A 17,169-nucleotide genomic window follows, 5' to 3' on the forward strand; every position below is an offset into this window, starting at 1 on the left:
TTTTATTATAAATAAAACTTGTCTCGACTCTACGTAGGAAGCTTTATATATAAATTGCCAGAAGCCTTTTTAACAGCAATATGATACGAGCGAGTCAGTTTCGTTGGAGAACGTTTTATATCGCAATGTTATTCGCAAAACAATTTGCAGTATGAGCTACGTTATTTCAATTACACTTGCAGTATGAGCACACTCGGTCCACTAGAATTTAAAATACATAAACGAACACAAAAGTTAACATAATCTCATCATCGTTCTCAGGTTGAACGTTTAAAGTTTTGTAAGCCAACACAATTTCATGAGGAATAATATTAATACACAGAATAGTATTTTATGGATTTTCTTCTAAGAAACGACCAGTTTCTACATCGGTTACCGGCCTGTAATTCAGTTATACCGGGCGCCGAGCCGATTTAAAAATATAACATCCGGTGCAAAACCGCTGCGACAGGCCGACAGCGGCGTGATGTACTCATCGCCATCGCTTGATAAGTAATAAAAACTATTTCTTGCATAGAATTCATTATACAATTTGTAAATACTTTCTTTAAATTTGTAAAAAAAGTTCGTTCTTATAACTGTTGGACTAGTATCAAATACCACATAATAAAAAACATATATACTTTTAAATTAACGTTTATATAACGTTTATATAAATAAATTGTATGATACTAATAGTACTCATTACTTATCCTAAGATTAAGTCTCTTTACTTCTATAAATACATTTGCAGACTGATGAATTGCCATCTGAGGGAAAATGGTCACACCGACCATAGACTTCACCGTCACCAACCTTGGGAACTAAAATACTATGTGCTTCGTGTCATATCCTTCTGGTGTACTCCTCAAGCCAGAACACAGCAAATCTTAGTATTATTGTTTGGTGATAACGCGGTAGCTGCCCACAAAGAAAGAAAGCTTCTAAATCCACTTTTAATATTTTTAAGCTGGTAAGGTGTTATTTATATATTTAATAAAATTTTATTAAACGCACAGATTAAACCTTGCGTCTTACAGGATGGAATAATCCACACGAATTTCGTAGGAGCATAGGTGAAGACTAACAAAATTCATCTCCTTAGTAGGTTAAATGGGGGATGAAATGCTGATGTTATAAATATAGAAATTTGTATTTATGTCGTGTTATAGTTAAAGTCAGGTGTTCAAGATCCAATTCATCACCCAAGAGTGTTAAATTTGGTATTGCAGTTTGATAAATGAAATAAAAATCGGGTATAATTTCCGAAAAGTCACCACTCAATAGGCCGAAAATGGGATACAAATATGTACAGAAATTCGCTATATTTTCTTTAAAATTAATAGAACATTGTCATGGTGTTTTCTGATGGAAGGCCCCTCAGTACAAGCCTAGTTTTATACCTATTAAGATTTTCTTAGATTATTTATATATCTAGAAAGAGTGTCGCGCTAGAAAAGAACTAAAACAAACGAGCCAAATTCAAACGTCATCCTAGTTCACTAGTGTGCGTGTAGATACTTAGTAGCCAACAGTTGGCCACAATTTTTTCAATGCGTTTCGATGCGTCAGCTTTGAACTATCTGGATATATAAATAATCAAAAAAGTATATTTATGAAAATTTGCAAAGTATATATTTTTTAATTATATTTCACTTAGGTAAGTGATCTGAATCGAGACTCTTTTTCCATTTCTGAATAATATGTACCATTGTTAAGTTTGATAAAAAATATACATACAAAAACTCTTTAAGGCTCTTACCCTTTCCGAAGTATCGGATAATTCCTTTTCTAGCAAATATGTCGCCTTACACAGCCTTATGGAAAACAATACCTGGCCAAAGGGTTTAGTCTGTAAATTTATAGATGAAATAACGCACCTCTTAAACAGTTCGCAATATAAAGACTGACCTTTAATTTTGTGGGTATATAAAATATAACCTGTATTTGTCAGAAAAGTGGAGTTGAGAGACATGCAAAACGTATTTTTTTTCCATTTGGAACCAAACCGAGAATCCCAGAGGGCGTAAATCGTAACCGAAGATTTCAGGATTGTTGAAATCGGCAAAAACCACTCAAATTGTTATGTGATTAATAGGTACGTGTTTAAAATTCATGTTACTCTTAGCGTTGAAGAGAAACATCGTCATAAAATCCTGCACTTACCGGGTTGCGTTAGATCCGCGAGTAGAGTTTTGTCCTCTAGAGGAGAGAAAGCCTTTGAACAGCAGTAGAACGTTTTCAAGTTGTTACTAAAATTTTCTTTTTAGGACAAAACATGTTGTTTTGTGTTATTACTATTTCCAATAATTGTAAATATAATATCACACACATACATACATACATTGTATTGTAATATTTGGATTATTCATAAAAGCCTAGAGATTTAAAATACAATAGGTACATAATCAGAGCAATACAACAAAATGCTCAACATATATTTCAGAAAGTAAAACAGACTCTGTTGAGGCTGCTGTTTCCATCGATATAATTAATAGTCAATAAATTATCTAATATTAGTTTCAGTTTAATTCAGTAAAAGGAAATATTTTTTGAGTTAATTTGTTAAGATATCTAGTCTGCGATCGAAGCGGTGGATAAACAAACCGTACCGTATGCGATCTATATGTATCGGACGTGTGTTACTTTGTCGGAAGCCTGCACAATGTCTTCGTGGGATGAGGTGTTTAGCTGCAACTTAAATGTGTCCATTTATCTGTCATTTCTACTAAGTTACATTTCTACGAAGCAAGTTTACTCGGCGTTGTATCTAGTTATGTATATATATATATATATATTTGAAACACATTTAATACATAAGAATTACAGGTGCGGCACATATTTTTTTTATGATTATTATGATACTACGCGAAAAAACTTATTTTAAAGTTAACTAAGTTTTCTCAATATGAAATGGAAAACAGAAAGACTGCGGAATATGTGATCAATCAATCATTTGATATCTGTAAAATTTTCTAGTTTTACTTAATACATACAGTTTCAGGAATTGTGAAGGTATTTAGTATTTTCTTATTATAATGGAAAACTATAATTACGTCGATGTCATAAAATAAAATGTATGCTACAATATCATGATACATATTATACATACATTTCTTGATTATTACATTTAAAAAATGATAAATATAATACCTAATTTCTTTATCAGCAAGATTGTAGTAGATTTATGGAAATAGTTGGTTAAAATTAAAATTTTCAAACACGGACTCTATCAGTCGTAAAGATGTATCGAATTCATCTCAATAGAGATATCGCTGCTTACTTCATTACTAGATTATAGGTGCGTGTTTGCCGTGAGTAGGTTTGATACGAAGGTCACACATAGAGCCCAGCGGAGTCGCAAACGCAGTTCGCGTTACCCGCGCCGCCCGCACCCGTCACTCGCGCACCGGTCACCACTGACGGTCCGGAGCGGCGCTCGCGCTCGGCGCTCAGTCGCAACCGCGGAAACTGACGCGACGCATGCTTATTTTTGATATGCGTAATATTGTGCCTTCAAATGAAATTTTTTCTTGCTCCAGTCTTCTCGGCTTTATACGGATGATATCAGATAGTGCTCGAGAGAACTGCTACGACTAGTGTTTACTTCAAAAGTGTTGCTGATGTTTTTACACCAATTTACCCATTTTGTTATAAGGTTGGTAATATTATTTCCTATTTTATGATATTACAAATAAACGTAGGCAATTTACCGGTGGAACTTGGCATGTAATCAAAGTTTTGAAACAAAACATGTGCCACTTGAAAATATTACGTTACTATTTGATACGTTATGACTTATTATAAACGCTTGAATACTATTTGTTTTTGAAAATTGTTGTAGGAAAAATGTATTTAATAATATTGATACATTTCATAGAACCACTGCAACGATTTGACTTAGTACTTTATCAAAATAAACTCATTAGTGCAATGGCCATACGCTGCTCGATTAAATGAAAATAATTTTCGATGTAGCGAAAACATCCGATTTGTACACCGAGCAAAATTATTCTGTTATTAACATTACTCGATGAAATGCCAATCATCTCATAAATCGAGCAAGCAGCGCGATTTCGCGAGTTAATTGCGTTTCGTGGCACATACATGTTATCGTTTCACAAGTAACTATGTACAATGAATAAACACGAAAGTAAAATGATACGAAAATTATAATTAATCAAATGTTATCAGAAGTAGTATAATTTAATAATTCTAAAAAAGCTTGGTATGTCAACATTACACTCTATGGATAATCCATATATATATATATATATATATATGAAAAAAATAGATTATAGAAAAATTTAATATAAATGTATACATACTTACCTATATATAGTCGTTATTCAATAAAATTAGACCGTTTCAGTTGCGAATATTAAACGTTAACTGAGAATAAAATGAGATATATATTAACCTTTGAACGAATCTCGATTATTTCAGATTCAGATACAGAACAAACTACACGTGATAAAATATTAAAATAAATGTAAACAATACAATGTTAATGCTATCCTGCGTCTTTCCGTATTACTATTGTTATATACTCGATGTTAAAGTAATTGGAATATTGTTCGTTGAACGTAGAAAGCGGATATAAAATATTACACTTTTTAATTTAGTTACATAGCACACAATAACATGATACACGTGAGGCACTCAACAATACGCGAACCTAGCTAATATATCCCTAATTTAACCTTTGAAAATCAACGGACCATGTCGAGGCTTCACAGATTACGCGTAGTCGTACAGCGCTCGTATTGAATATTCTGAATTCCCGGAGTAGTACACGATCTTTTTATCTCGAAAGTAGTGAGGTAAAGTTCTTTATATACATAATACAGGTGCTTGATGCTTTTAGTAGCGTGACGACAATAAGATTATCCAAAGGATGCATCAATTCGAAAATTGATTCATAATTATTTTCTTTCCCTATTTTCCCTAATCGGAAAATGCGGCGCATTAAATACCAATACATAGGTATGTAGAGCGTTCGATTGTTTGATCATATATCCTTCATTGATTTAAAATATGTCATAGTAAGTATTATTATTGTTTATGCATACCTTAACTTAAATATTACAACATAATAAAACAGATATAATATTATTACATAACGAATATGTTGACTAATTCCACTTTTAATACTTTCCTTATATTTCTTATAATGGGATCATTACTATTAATGAAACATTATCTAAGAAATACCTGTAGTGAACACATAGTAAACAAGAATTCTAAGACTTTATTAACTTACTGATTGACTGATATTCGAATTTGCAGCAAAAATATATATATTTAAGCTTCACTTCAAATGCAATCAGTCGTGAATGTAATTCACGTTGGCGTTGGTTTCGCTTTTAAAGATAAAACTCTGGATAAAATCTCAGTCTCCAGTCTGACTTTAATAGAATTATATTGCCTCGAGTTCTATATTTGTCTTTAGCGATGTAATAACCAATTACATTTATTATTTACTTTTCTTTAACCATACAAAACAGTTTATTTTATGAACATAAAAAATCTCTATAACATATTTAAATTCTTATATTTTCTTTAGAGACAGTTTTATTAAGTCAAACGTTTACTTGGCTAATGCAATATGGAGCGGGTGATGATCCGTCATCGTACGAGTAATAGCGGCTTCGTGCGTCGCAGGAAGCGTACAGTTCACGTTAATTCGATTAACGAATACATCGTTGTAATCGCAACTGACCATATAAATCAACTGATGATGAAAATAAATTTATATCTTTTCTAAAATAAATAATAAATCAGATCTTATTTTACCTTAAATCGGCTATAGATTGGCTATCGATCTTAAGGCACATCATCATCACAACCGTCTATGAAATTGCAATATGTTTCGAAGTGAAAAATAATATATAATATAATAGATCTGATGCAATCGATTAAAAATGAAAGAAAACGGGTTAGAAGTTAAACTGAACCTGAACAAATATACATTCACTTAACTAACAATGATACGAGGAAAAGGATCGGCTAAACCGGTTCTATCCTGAACTTAGAATTTACTCTAAGGTAAAAAATATTGTTTTAGTTAATGTAAGTTTTAAGACATATTTATTTTACAGTTCATTAACTGTAAAATAAATATGTCTTAAAACTACGACACATAACAGACTTAATGAAAATTATCCCGGTGATAGGATTTTGTGCAGGGCCGTCTGCGCGCTTAGGTACCCCACTCTTTTCCACCCGCTCGAATACTATATAACATAAAATAATGCTGTTTTCGGGTTTAAAAAATGAGAAAGCCAATATAATTAAAGACTCAAGAAACATCAAACTACTGTTAGTGTGTATCAGTGTATATGTCTATTCTTACAGTATCTATCAGGCGGAAGAAATCGGGATCTAATTTACACTGGCTCAATCCGGAACACAACAATACCTGCCTAAAACGCTCTTGCACTTTTCCAGGTCAACCTATCTACATAAAAATACGCAAAGACAAACAAGTTTAGTTTATTTTTGTTCTGTATTATTCAACAGATTTCCTATTGACGAGCTTTATTGTTATCAATAAAAATGAAATAGAATTTAGAGTAGAAAGAAAATGCTAAATTCATAATGTTTCTCTCAAATTATCAATAATAATTAGGTCTGATTCCAACCACTACACACTAGTTCACAAGTTAATATGAAAGTTTTTTTTGGTAATGTATCGTTATGTTAAACCAGTTAAGTAATTTGACATTAACGACCCCTTTTTAGAATATGATATGATAATTGTTTGTAGTCACGAGTATCTCAAAGATAGCTATTCAGTTTTAAAAACCAGTTTTAGGTAGATTTTGTAGTTACGACGATGGAACGATTTACATACATAATACCTTAATTATTAGAACGATGATAAACTTAAATAAAAATATATAATGAGTACAGGAAGTGTGTGTGTGCTCTAATTTTTTTATCGAAGGAAAAGCCCAATCACGGTCTACTTGTGTACGTTCCATCAAAATTAAATAATTTTTAACATTCATTTTGATGCTTATAAATATAAAATTTCACATGTAATAAAACAAGCGCCTCTGTAAAAAATATATTTCGTGTAATAAATCTATTTGATTTACGATAAAATGTTACATATTTTTATAAATTCAAAGATCAAACTAATACTTTGGTGTCTGAGGACTTCTTAATTTAATCCTAAAACAATAAATAGAGATAATGAATACTCTCACCATTATTGATTAGACAAATCAGTCGAAGTGTTATGTACCAAAATAATTTTGTCACTAGGATGACTCGATTTGTTAGTATCACGTTGGGCTATCCATTCGGAACCCAACACACTATAGCGCGTGGGCATTCCATTCATCAAGGCCTATGCAAACCTCTAACGATAAATAGTGGAGTACCTAGAGCGTCAAAATCATACAAACCACGGATTTTGTTACAGTGGATGAAAAAATGAATAAAAAAAATGGAATGTTTAGCTAATAACATAAATAGAAAAGTTTACCTATTGAATATTTGTGCTTTTGATTATTTTATTTTTTTTAAATAGATGATTCAAATAGTATGAGGCATTTTAGGCTGTATAATGATTTTTTATATCAAAATTAAGTTCATGTATATTTTCTATTAGCATAATAAGTGATAAATGAGTACATGTTAATGTACTCCATTCTGCCACCCAAATAAAATTTTGGTTTAATTAGATATTTTACGTCACTGATCTGCATCAAATATTCTCTTCCACTTCAGTTATTTTAATGGTTGGTAAAGTATTAAGGCAACTATTTCCGTTACACTGTAAAACTGTAAACCACTCTTCCGACATCCTCAAGCAGCTCCACACCTTTTTTTGCCATTACATTTTTTTTCATACGCAGGAATTGTGTCTACATTATTTTTAAAAATTATTTCTGGCCTTAAAAACTTTAAAGATATTTTTTTTTTTTTTTTTTTTTATGTCATAAGGTGGCAAACGAGCAGGAGGCTCACCTGATGGAAAGTGACTACCACCGCCCATGGACATCTGCAACACCGGGGGGCTTGCAGGTGCGTTGCCGGCCTTTCAGGAAAGAGTACGCTCTTTTCTTGAAGGTTCCCAAGTCGTATCGGTTCGGAAAAACCGCCGGCGAAAGCTGGTTCCACAGAGTGGTTGTGCGAGGCAGAAAATGTCTTAAAAATCGCGCTGTTGTGGATTTTCGGACATCTAGGTGGTGCGGGTGATATTTGGAATTTTGACGAGATGTCCGAAGGTGAAATTCAGCAGCCGGGATTAATTCGAACAATTCCTCGGAACATTCCCCGTGATAAATTCTGTAGAAGATGCAGAGCGATCCAACATCTCTACGCAAAGCCAAAGGATCAAGCAGATCGGAAAGGGCTTGATCGTCGATAATTCGAGCCGCTCTACGTTGGATACGGTCAAATGGAAGGAGCTGGTACTGGGGAGCACCCGCCCAGAGGTGAGAGCAGTATTCCATGTGAGGCCGAATTTGCGCCTTGTATAGTCTTAGACGATGGGCCGACGTGAAATACTGTCTTGCCTTGCTGAGCACACCAAGCTTTTTTGATGCCAATTTGGCTTTGCCTTCCAATTGACCGCGGAACTGAACGAGACTCGAAATATCAACGCCAAGTATTCCGATACTAGCTGTAGCGGCTAACGGAATGTTCTCGAATCGTGGAGATACGACAAATGGTGTTTTTTTAGCAGTTAACGCGCAAACTTGCGTCTTTTTGGGGTTGAAGTGAACTAGGTTTAGCCGACCCCAGTTCGAGACTTTGTTTAACGAAGACTCGATTTCAGATACAAGTTTGTTCCGGTTTTCTTCGACGTTTTCCCGAGAAATATTAGCACGGCCGGTGTATGAGGTGTCTACGGTGCTGTCGTCTGCATAGCAATGAATGTTACTGATTTGCAACAAGTCATTGATATGCAGAAGAAACAGAGTGGGTGATAGAACGCAGCCTTGTGGAACACCAGCATTGACGAATTTTAAGTCAGAGCATGCACCGTCGACAACGACCTTGATGCTCCGATCTGCCAAAAAACTGGTAATCCAATTGCATAATTTTCCGGGAAGCCCATAGGAAGGAAGCTTCGAAAGAAGCGCTTTGTGCCACACGCGATCGAAGGCCTTCGCTATGTCCAGACTGGCTGCTAATGCCTCCCCTTTGCTCTCAACTGCTTCCGCCCATCTATGAGTAAGGTAAACTAGAAGATCACCGGCTGAGCGACCCCGACGGAAACCGTACTGGCGGTCGCTAATCAGCTGGTACTCCTCTAGGTACCGCAGGAGCTTTGAATGAAAGATTGCGGAATTATACTCTTATGTCGCTTCTAATAATTTAATTGGGCGCTTGTATTATGCGAGCGCGACTTCGCGCTTCTTTTTTATTATCGTGTATTTGATTGAACCAATTTTCTGTGAATATATCATGGTTGATTTTTTTAAACTATATGATGGATATGCGTATTGAACATATGTATTGGATCCAAATTTAGTCGAAATAACAATGTCATCGTGAGCCGTCTATGAGTCGTTTTCTAATAGTCTTTTTATCCGGAATATGCTTGTAGTTATGATATTTTTTAAATCTTGCAAGGGGAATTGGTAGTCATCATTCTCTTATATGTAATTATATATTTGCTCCATTGCGGTATCGATCATCACATTTCTTGGACAACTTAACGTTAATCAAGTAAATATATTTTTTTAATAGAATTATAACAATCGACATGATATTTCGGCTCGTGACTGTTAATCCGTTATGCTAGCAATTATTTTATGAATTTCGATAATAGTCATTTTTCAGTACGGCTATAAAATTAAAATGGAGGCACTCAAAGTTGCAGTATTGATGTATGAAATTTGTAATCGCCGATTTTTATTCAATTTTGCTTCTTTTGCTTTATCAGCTTTTTTCCCAATTTGATTTTAATATCAGTGTGTGAAGTTTTTTGTCATTTGTCAGGTGAACATGAAGTTTCATTTTGCTTCTTCCTATAAATTCAAATATATTTTTGTAGACAACTTGCATGGGCATAAACGAATTAAGTTTGTAGGTGAGATAATAATCCATCTTGTCTGAGTGAGTGTTGAGTGCAACGCTCAGGTTACTCCTCTGCTTATTTTTATAATTTCACCCAAATGTGGGTTCTCCTCAGCTGGGCTAAGGAATCCTCTCCTCGAATGGAGAGGACGCCTTAGCCCTGTTACCTTTCTATTTAAATGTGTCCATTGCCATGCCTGTTATTTCAATTCAAACGATTTGAGAGCTAAAGCGTAAACAGTGGAAGTAGTAAGTAGGTGGCTAGTTACTTTGGTTTATTTATATTATTTACAGCATTACCTGAGCGCAAACGTGCTCATGTACGTGTGCTTTGCATTAGACACGTTAAGTCCGTTTCGATTGTTTTTCGACCAATGGCAGGGGAGTTCCGTAATTAATATGATTTTAGTTCTAATTTTAATTCTTTCGAATAGAAAATCGAATATTAAATATACTTCCTATTACGAAAAAAGAGATGCCATAGAAGAGCACTTCTTCAATTCTTTGAAAGTAAAGCACTACCAGTGTGGAGCTTGTTGCTCATTTTAAGATTTATTTTTCGGTTGGTCCGTTAGAAGAAGAGCTAATGAAGATGTGAACTACATACCTATTTATTGAACATATACATATGTACATCTACCTACAAGTATGCATGATGCTAGTATGATTAAAAATAATAATAATAAATATAAATTGAATGATGTATCTCATAGTTTATTTTGCATAGGATAGGCTAACATTGTCTAAGGGCATTATCACACAACCGCTGACGTAATCTCAATAAAACACGTATCAAACAAGAGACCTTGAATTGTACTAATGTGCAAAGCATAAATATTCGTTGAACGACGAAATGGTTATTTTTTGTGTTTTATATTTTGTCAAGTAATTTACCTCATACTCATCTTGCAAGTGGAAAACTATGGAGCAAAAATATATGTATTTTCAAGGTAGTCATAATACTTTTCGATACAGATATGTGGAGTTATTTTAAAACGACCGTCATTACCAAACAAACACACTTGTCGCGCGTATCAAATAACGTCAAATAATAAATCTGTGACTGCGATAACGATACCTTCGAGGAATAATAACAATAAAATTTCTCAGTGACACTGCAGATTTAAACATTAAAAACCGAAATGGTTTAGTGGATTGAACACAGGGATATTAATAGACATTTGTAAATACGAATCCAGGCAATTGTAAGTTCACACCTTAGCAAGCACTAATGAGTTTATATACAAGTAGTTGATGAATACGAACTCGATAACAATTTTTTTTTTATCAGAGTCTTCAATACGACATTTAGGATTAATTATTAATTAAGTTTTGATAAAATTCTTATTTTCAATGTAATGTTTAACGCAACTCGCAAGACACTTAAATCGTGCAGATAATATCTGCCATTGAAAAGGTTACATTTGTTAATATGATGTCACGCAGACGTAGGTGTCAAGTGAGAACTAATTGTTATCATGATGATTTCTGCTAAGTATCATTATATATACAAGGATCAATCAGGTTTTTGCATTTCAGTTATTCTAACTTGTGTAACGATTATATTAACAGACGATACTAAATTTGTTCCTAACTTGGATTTTTTTACATCTAAATTGTAAAATGAAATTGAACGTTTTTGAAAGTAATTTATAGAATATAAATGTGAAGAGTTTGTCAAACATACATATAATCACATTTATCTTATGGATTAGTACCTAGCCCGATTTAAATAATATCATTGCTTTAAGAAGCCCGTGATGACTTATCCGTCCCTGTGCTACAAACGTCAACATATCTACCAAATAGTTTCGGAATTTGGTTTATATCACCTGGATGAATCCGACCATTTTATACTCTTAAATATTTTAAGTTTAATTTAGGTATAAGCTAAGCTATATTCGTTTTTTTAAAGAATTTTAAGAACGATAACATTTAGATGTGTATTTACATAAAATAAAAACTAAATTCGATCGATAAAATTGAATCATACAAATACACTCACAATTATTAAAGCGAAACTTAATGTTTGACATCTATTTTCTGACATCTATTGATATCTATTTTCTGTATATATATAATAAAATGAACTTACGTTGAAAATTTTAAAAAGTCGTAAACTTTAGCAAACAACAAAGACATGTAATAGTCTTACTCACTCGTGATATTTTATCATGAATCACAGTCTTCTTGACTCAGTAATGTAGGTTCATGCCCAGGTTGATGATACCGAAATTATTAAATGTATTTTTGAGTATAAAAAGCGCACATCGCATTAGACATACGGCGTTATATTGTACAGGAAAAAGGGCTTACATTGGAAAAACGTACATAAAATGTTGATATGAAATGCGCTTATTTAGATGCAACATGTGACTACTTAAGCATACATATATTTAATCATATATTATCCGTTAATGACGACAATACGTGAGTGAACATTAGCAGAAGAGAAAAAAGTAATGGAAATCGGATTAATTAGTTCAAAAGAATAAGCCTTTAATGGAAGAATAATATTCAACTCTTACGATCGAATTCTTTTAATGATGTTACTACTATTTCGATAACTAAAATATTCATACTAATTTAAATAAATAAAATCGTTTCGAATGATTGCCGTATAGCTCCAGACATCTAAAATACCGCGACAACGGCAATCTGCAAACATAAATCGAACAGTATCTTTAAAATTCTAAAATAAGCGTCACGGCGAGTTGTAATTAGCATAGCCAGAAGACGCGTCTGTGAGTACCCACACTTCTCTTATTAAAAGACATTCTTGCGTTATACATAAATATCACGTCAGTTATCTCAAAGGGTGCGGCTCGAAGTAAAGGAATGTCGATGCGAGTTATAAAATACCAAATAAAGTGCAATTTAAATTAGATTTATGTTTTTCAGTAAAGTCAATTTTATCATTTAAACATTTAGATGAATACTACAACAACAACTCTACAAGGTTAAACCTTTATTATTATATATTTTACTTTAAATTTAAAAATCTTCTAGCAATGTTAGATCTGATGACATTAGATTAAAATTTGTCCGTGGTTTGGTTTAAATTATTTGTAAAAAGTAAATTACCTAACTTTGTCGTAAATATAAAGTGGACTCTAATTTAAAATGAAATTTGGTTCATAATAGTGAAACTAGCGCTCTATGTTCCTTCCATTAATTATTCTGTAAAATTACATGTACCTTTTTTTTCCTGGTTATTTATAATAAATTAACTTCTATGATAATCACACTTTTATATGTACGGAGGTAATACGTACCTACAACTTGTGAACTACCTAGCGTATCTGATAACGCGTCCGATAACAAAACGTATCTGACTCACTTAGATATAACTGCTTCCAGTGAATAGCACGTTATTACAGTACTATGCGTTATTTGTGCGGTCGGTGTGAATAGTGATTTAAAATCAAATACAATTGAAAATCCTCAATTAATCGAAAACGACATATCTTAGAGGGGTAAGGAACAATGCCCGTAATAATTATTTTTGTTATAGTGTTCTGAGAATTCTAGTGATTATTCTGTATATTATTCGTTTAAAATTGATCATTAGACGTTCTTGTGATTGTGTGAATTCAAATGATTGATTGGATAAATACGACTCAGATCGACCGAAATATTGTGAAATATTAAAAATAAATAAAACTTGAACAGTTTCGTAGTGGTTCGACAGTAGATTGCACCCTACCACTTAATAATTAATAATTCACGTAACGCTTCTAGAGTTTCGTTCACGATCACACGTCGACACTTCTAGGTTAACAACGGTAGCTGATGATAAACGATGAGATACCCGAGGCTCTAAATCAACAGTGTGTGAAATTTGCATTAAATTATAAAAACAAATTATAAAAAAATTTCGATTACATTTGCATAAATGAAATGCCGGACCCGATAAATGTAATGTAATACAAGTACATCAAAATAGAGAGCATATTACATATTTACATAATGCTACCTTTTGTATAAATTCTAAAGGAAACTTGAGAGGGTGAGAGAAACCACAGATAATGTATTCGCCGTCTCATTATACATTTTAGTGTTGCTTCGTTCGCCGTATTTAGGATGTTCAGTTGCAGATCATGAGATCCCGAATTCGAGTATCGAATCAGGCTTATAAAAACAAATTCCTAGCACTATTCTGAAGTTAGCCTTTCCTCTCCAGTCGTGTAGGGCGTGCCATTATTACACGTAGCCTATCGAAACTGCACTGTTTACTCATTTTGTTGAGAATGACCGCTAGCCGCTAACCGCACGTAGTCATGAGGACATCGTCGTTTTATATGTAGAAAATTAATAATTTTACTAGTAACTCGACTCATATGTTTATTAAAGTAGTTCATAGTCACTGGGCTTTCTTTAATAATAGTGGTTGTGAACTTTTGTGAAAATAAGACAATATTTTACAGAGCCCCAGACGAATTGCAATGGTGACATGATATGGTCAGAATGCGGTGTGCGACGTGGTGGCCTCTGATAGCGTTTTTGCTGACGCGAACGTTTGCGCAGCGCGCCGTGCCTACTGCCTGTGAGGACGACGCTTGTCGTTGTGATTCCTTTACGAGGCTCATATGTCACTGCACCAGAGAATATGAGGCAAGTTTTTATCCGTCCAAAAACTATAGATTATTTAAAATAATTTTTGAACCTATCTATTAAACTATATTTTTTTTTTTCTAAACAGGAGCTGACGCTGCGCCCCGACGGTGCGTACAGAGTACCTTCGACAGCAACAGCTATTATAATCGAGGGCTGTGAGCGCGTTATCTTTCTATCGGATACAATCCGAAATCTCATTCAATTACGAACGATAGAGCTCAAAAATGTTGGCTATGTTGTTATAAGCGAAAGAGCCTTGGCCTGGTCTCCTTATCCTAGAGATAGCGAGATAGATCCCGGTATTAGTATAAAAATAATCAACAGCACTGTCAACGAAATTTCATCCTACGCCATTCAAGGGCATATTAACGACATATTGATCAGCGACAGCAAAATGATCACTCTGAAGCCTTATGCCTTTTCCAGTTTAACTGGAGTTAAAAATATAGAGCTTACAAACAATGTTTTCAAGAATGTCGAGATACAAGCTTTCAAGAAGTTCACGACTGCAAACTTTATACTGCGCGGGGGTGAAGCCAAGACACTTCCGAGTAGATTCGTGTCAGACGTAGAAGTAACTAATCTATTCCGGATCGAAGGAGTAAATATTGACACTTTATCTAGTTTAACGTTTCTTGTCAGTTTACCAAAGAGAGTATTGATAGAAAATAATATTATACGTGTTTTAGAAGGAGATAGTTTTCATATAACTTCAAGGGGGCCTGTAACATTTAGAAATAACACAGTATCAACCATTAGTAAAGGTGCTTTTTTAGGGTTTACGGTGGACAGAGAAGTATTGTCAGTTGCGGGGCGACAGGAACTATTAATTGACAACAATACAATGAGTACGGTTATGCCGTCCTCACTTGTATACAACCAGACCACATTATCGCGTCGCATCGATGGATTAAATCTTAACGCGAAGTGTAGCTGTCGGTTGGCAGAGGAATGGCGGGAAGTTTTAAGCGAACAAGGTGGCATTGTTAACTGCTGGTATGATCTGGAAGGTCACTTCATATCTCTTCCAACATTCGTCGACAGTCGATGCGGGTCCTTTAAGCAAACCTTCTGGATTTTCGTCGTTGTAGGTATTTTATTCGTAACGCTAATAGCGGCTATTGTGATATTTTTTATAGTGAGACGTGAGAATGAAAAAAAGAAAAAAGTACAAATAGTTCTCCCTGACGGAAAGACGTACAGAGAAACAGAATTTCATATCGTTGTAGAGAGAGCCGAACTTCTGACAACGGACTTATGATTGTACTGTGTTAGTTTATAAGATGTTTGGATCTCCAAAACCAGAGAACCTCTCTGGTCAAAAATGTAATCGACGGGCGATGTTTACACATACTAATATAGTGTTCTACCTCAAGATGTCATCGTGAAATTGTGCCAAGATTGTTTATCTTTCGATCAGTATTATTCGATATGTTAAATCATGTTATTGCATTGTTGTTATATGAAGTGTATATTAATATAAGAATGTCAATAAAGTACAAATCGATTGATTAAAAAACATACATTTTTAATATTGTTCATGCTTTGCGAATGAAATTTATGACTTGACTGAAATTTATGTCGTTTCTCACAAAGGTATGCGAATTTTTATGATGAAATATAGTATAGAAGATAATTTTGAGTTTAGTAATTCCTCTTTTAGTTGTCAAAAACTCTTACTTGTCAAAAATATAATCAATACCAGGTTCCATTGCAAAAAGTAGAAAATTAAAAATTATCAAGGTCTTATAAATACGATATAATTTTGTGAATATTAAACCACATCATATTTCACGTCGCTTAACATGCTGTTTAGATTCAGGAGAACTTAAAAGATAATTTAAGTCACTTGTCCATGTGTTAGTATCTATTGTAGTTTGTAATTCATTATAATTAATAAATAAATGTGAATAACTGGTGTAAACATATTTTATTGAAACTACGCCATTAATAGTAGGTATCTATTGACGTTATAACCTTGCTGAGCGAGTGCAATGAAGATATTGAATATAATTATGTCAACAACGATTCGTTTAGTTTATTATTTAATTACATATTAATGCTTTTTATTTTTATAAATATATGTATAATTGTATATATCTTCAACGCTTTAATACATTGCTGTATGCGACTGTAGCGACTTTGTCTATGTTTTAGATTACGCGACAAACGAATATATAAAATGTAATTAATAATATAAGTTTCAGTGTTTTTCGACGTCGACCCCGCGCTTATTAACAACATATAAATAACACGGAATAATCTTAAACAAGAGGTGGAAAAGTTATTTAAACCCGATATGTTATTGTTTGCGATAAACGATTGCGGAGGTTAAATGGCAATTGTTCATTGTACGATTACTAGTAAACGTATATACGATAGGAATGTGAAAAACGATCCTTTTGTGTTGTGTTATAGCTGAAGAGTAACCAATTTATACGAGAAATGGAATAGCTTCTTATCAAAGTGATTAAATATTTTATATTCATTTCATAATAATCATACTTTTTGCACACGAACATACTGTATATA

General features: G+C 33.6%; 2 protein-coding genes across 3 annotated transcripts in view; one reads left to right on the forward strand and one right to left on the reverse strand.

Moving 5' to 3' along the window:
* The window catches only part of LOC125075883 (E3 ubiquitin-protein ligase MYCBP2), an 87,011-nt gene that overhangs the window by 41,090 nt on the left and 28,752 nt on the right, over nucleotides 1-17,169 (reverse strand). The gene's annotated exons all lie outside the window — the stretch shown is intronic.
* Nucleotides 3,346-16,537, forward strand: LOC125075885. 2 transcript variants are annotated; one of them, XM_047687716.1, is made up of 3 exons: nucleotides 3,346-3,637; nucleotides 14,448-14,634; nucleotides 14,723-16,536. In XM_047687716.1, exons 2-3 carry the CDS (start codon nucleotides 14,479-14,481, stop codon nucleotides 15,896-15,898), a joined length of 1,332 nt encoding a protein of 443 aa, XP_047543672.1. In that variant the 5' UTR covers nucleotides 3,346-3,637; nucleotides 14,448-14,478; the 3' UTR covers nucleotides 15,899-16,536. The 2 variants fall into 2 exon arrangements, with proteins under 2 accessions (XP_047543672.1, XP_047543673.1); XM_047687717.1 differs by lacking the exon at nucleotides 3,346-3,637 and adding an exon at nucleotides 13,371-13,496 and having other exon boundaries at nucleotides 14,723-16,537.

The sequence above is a fragment of the Vanessa atalanta genome, chromosome Z (assembly GCF_905147765.1).
Source record: "Vanessa atalanta chromosome Z, ilVanAtal1.2, whole genome shotgun sequence".
NCBI lineage: Eukaryota > Metazoa > Arthropoda > Insecta > Lepidoptera > Nymphalidae > Vanessa > Vanessa atalanta.

Excerpts from the sequence above, each read along its gene's own strand:
- LOC125075885 (XM_047687716.1), top strand. The coding sequence starts at position 14,479 with ATGGTCAGAATGCGGTGTGCGACGTGGTGGCCTCTGATAGCGTTTTTG. Across the intron at positions 14,635-14,722 it reads ACTGCACCAGAGAATATGAG|GAGCTGACGCTGCGCCCCGA; the intron begins GCAAGTTTTTAT and ends TTTTCTAAACAG.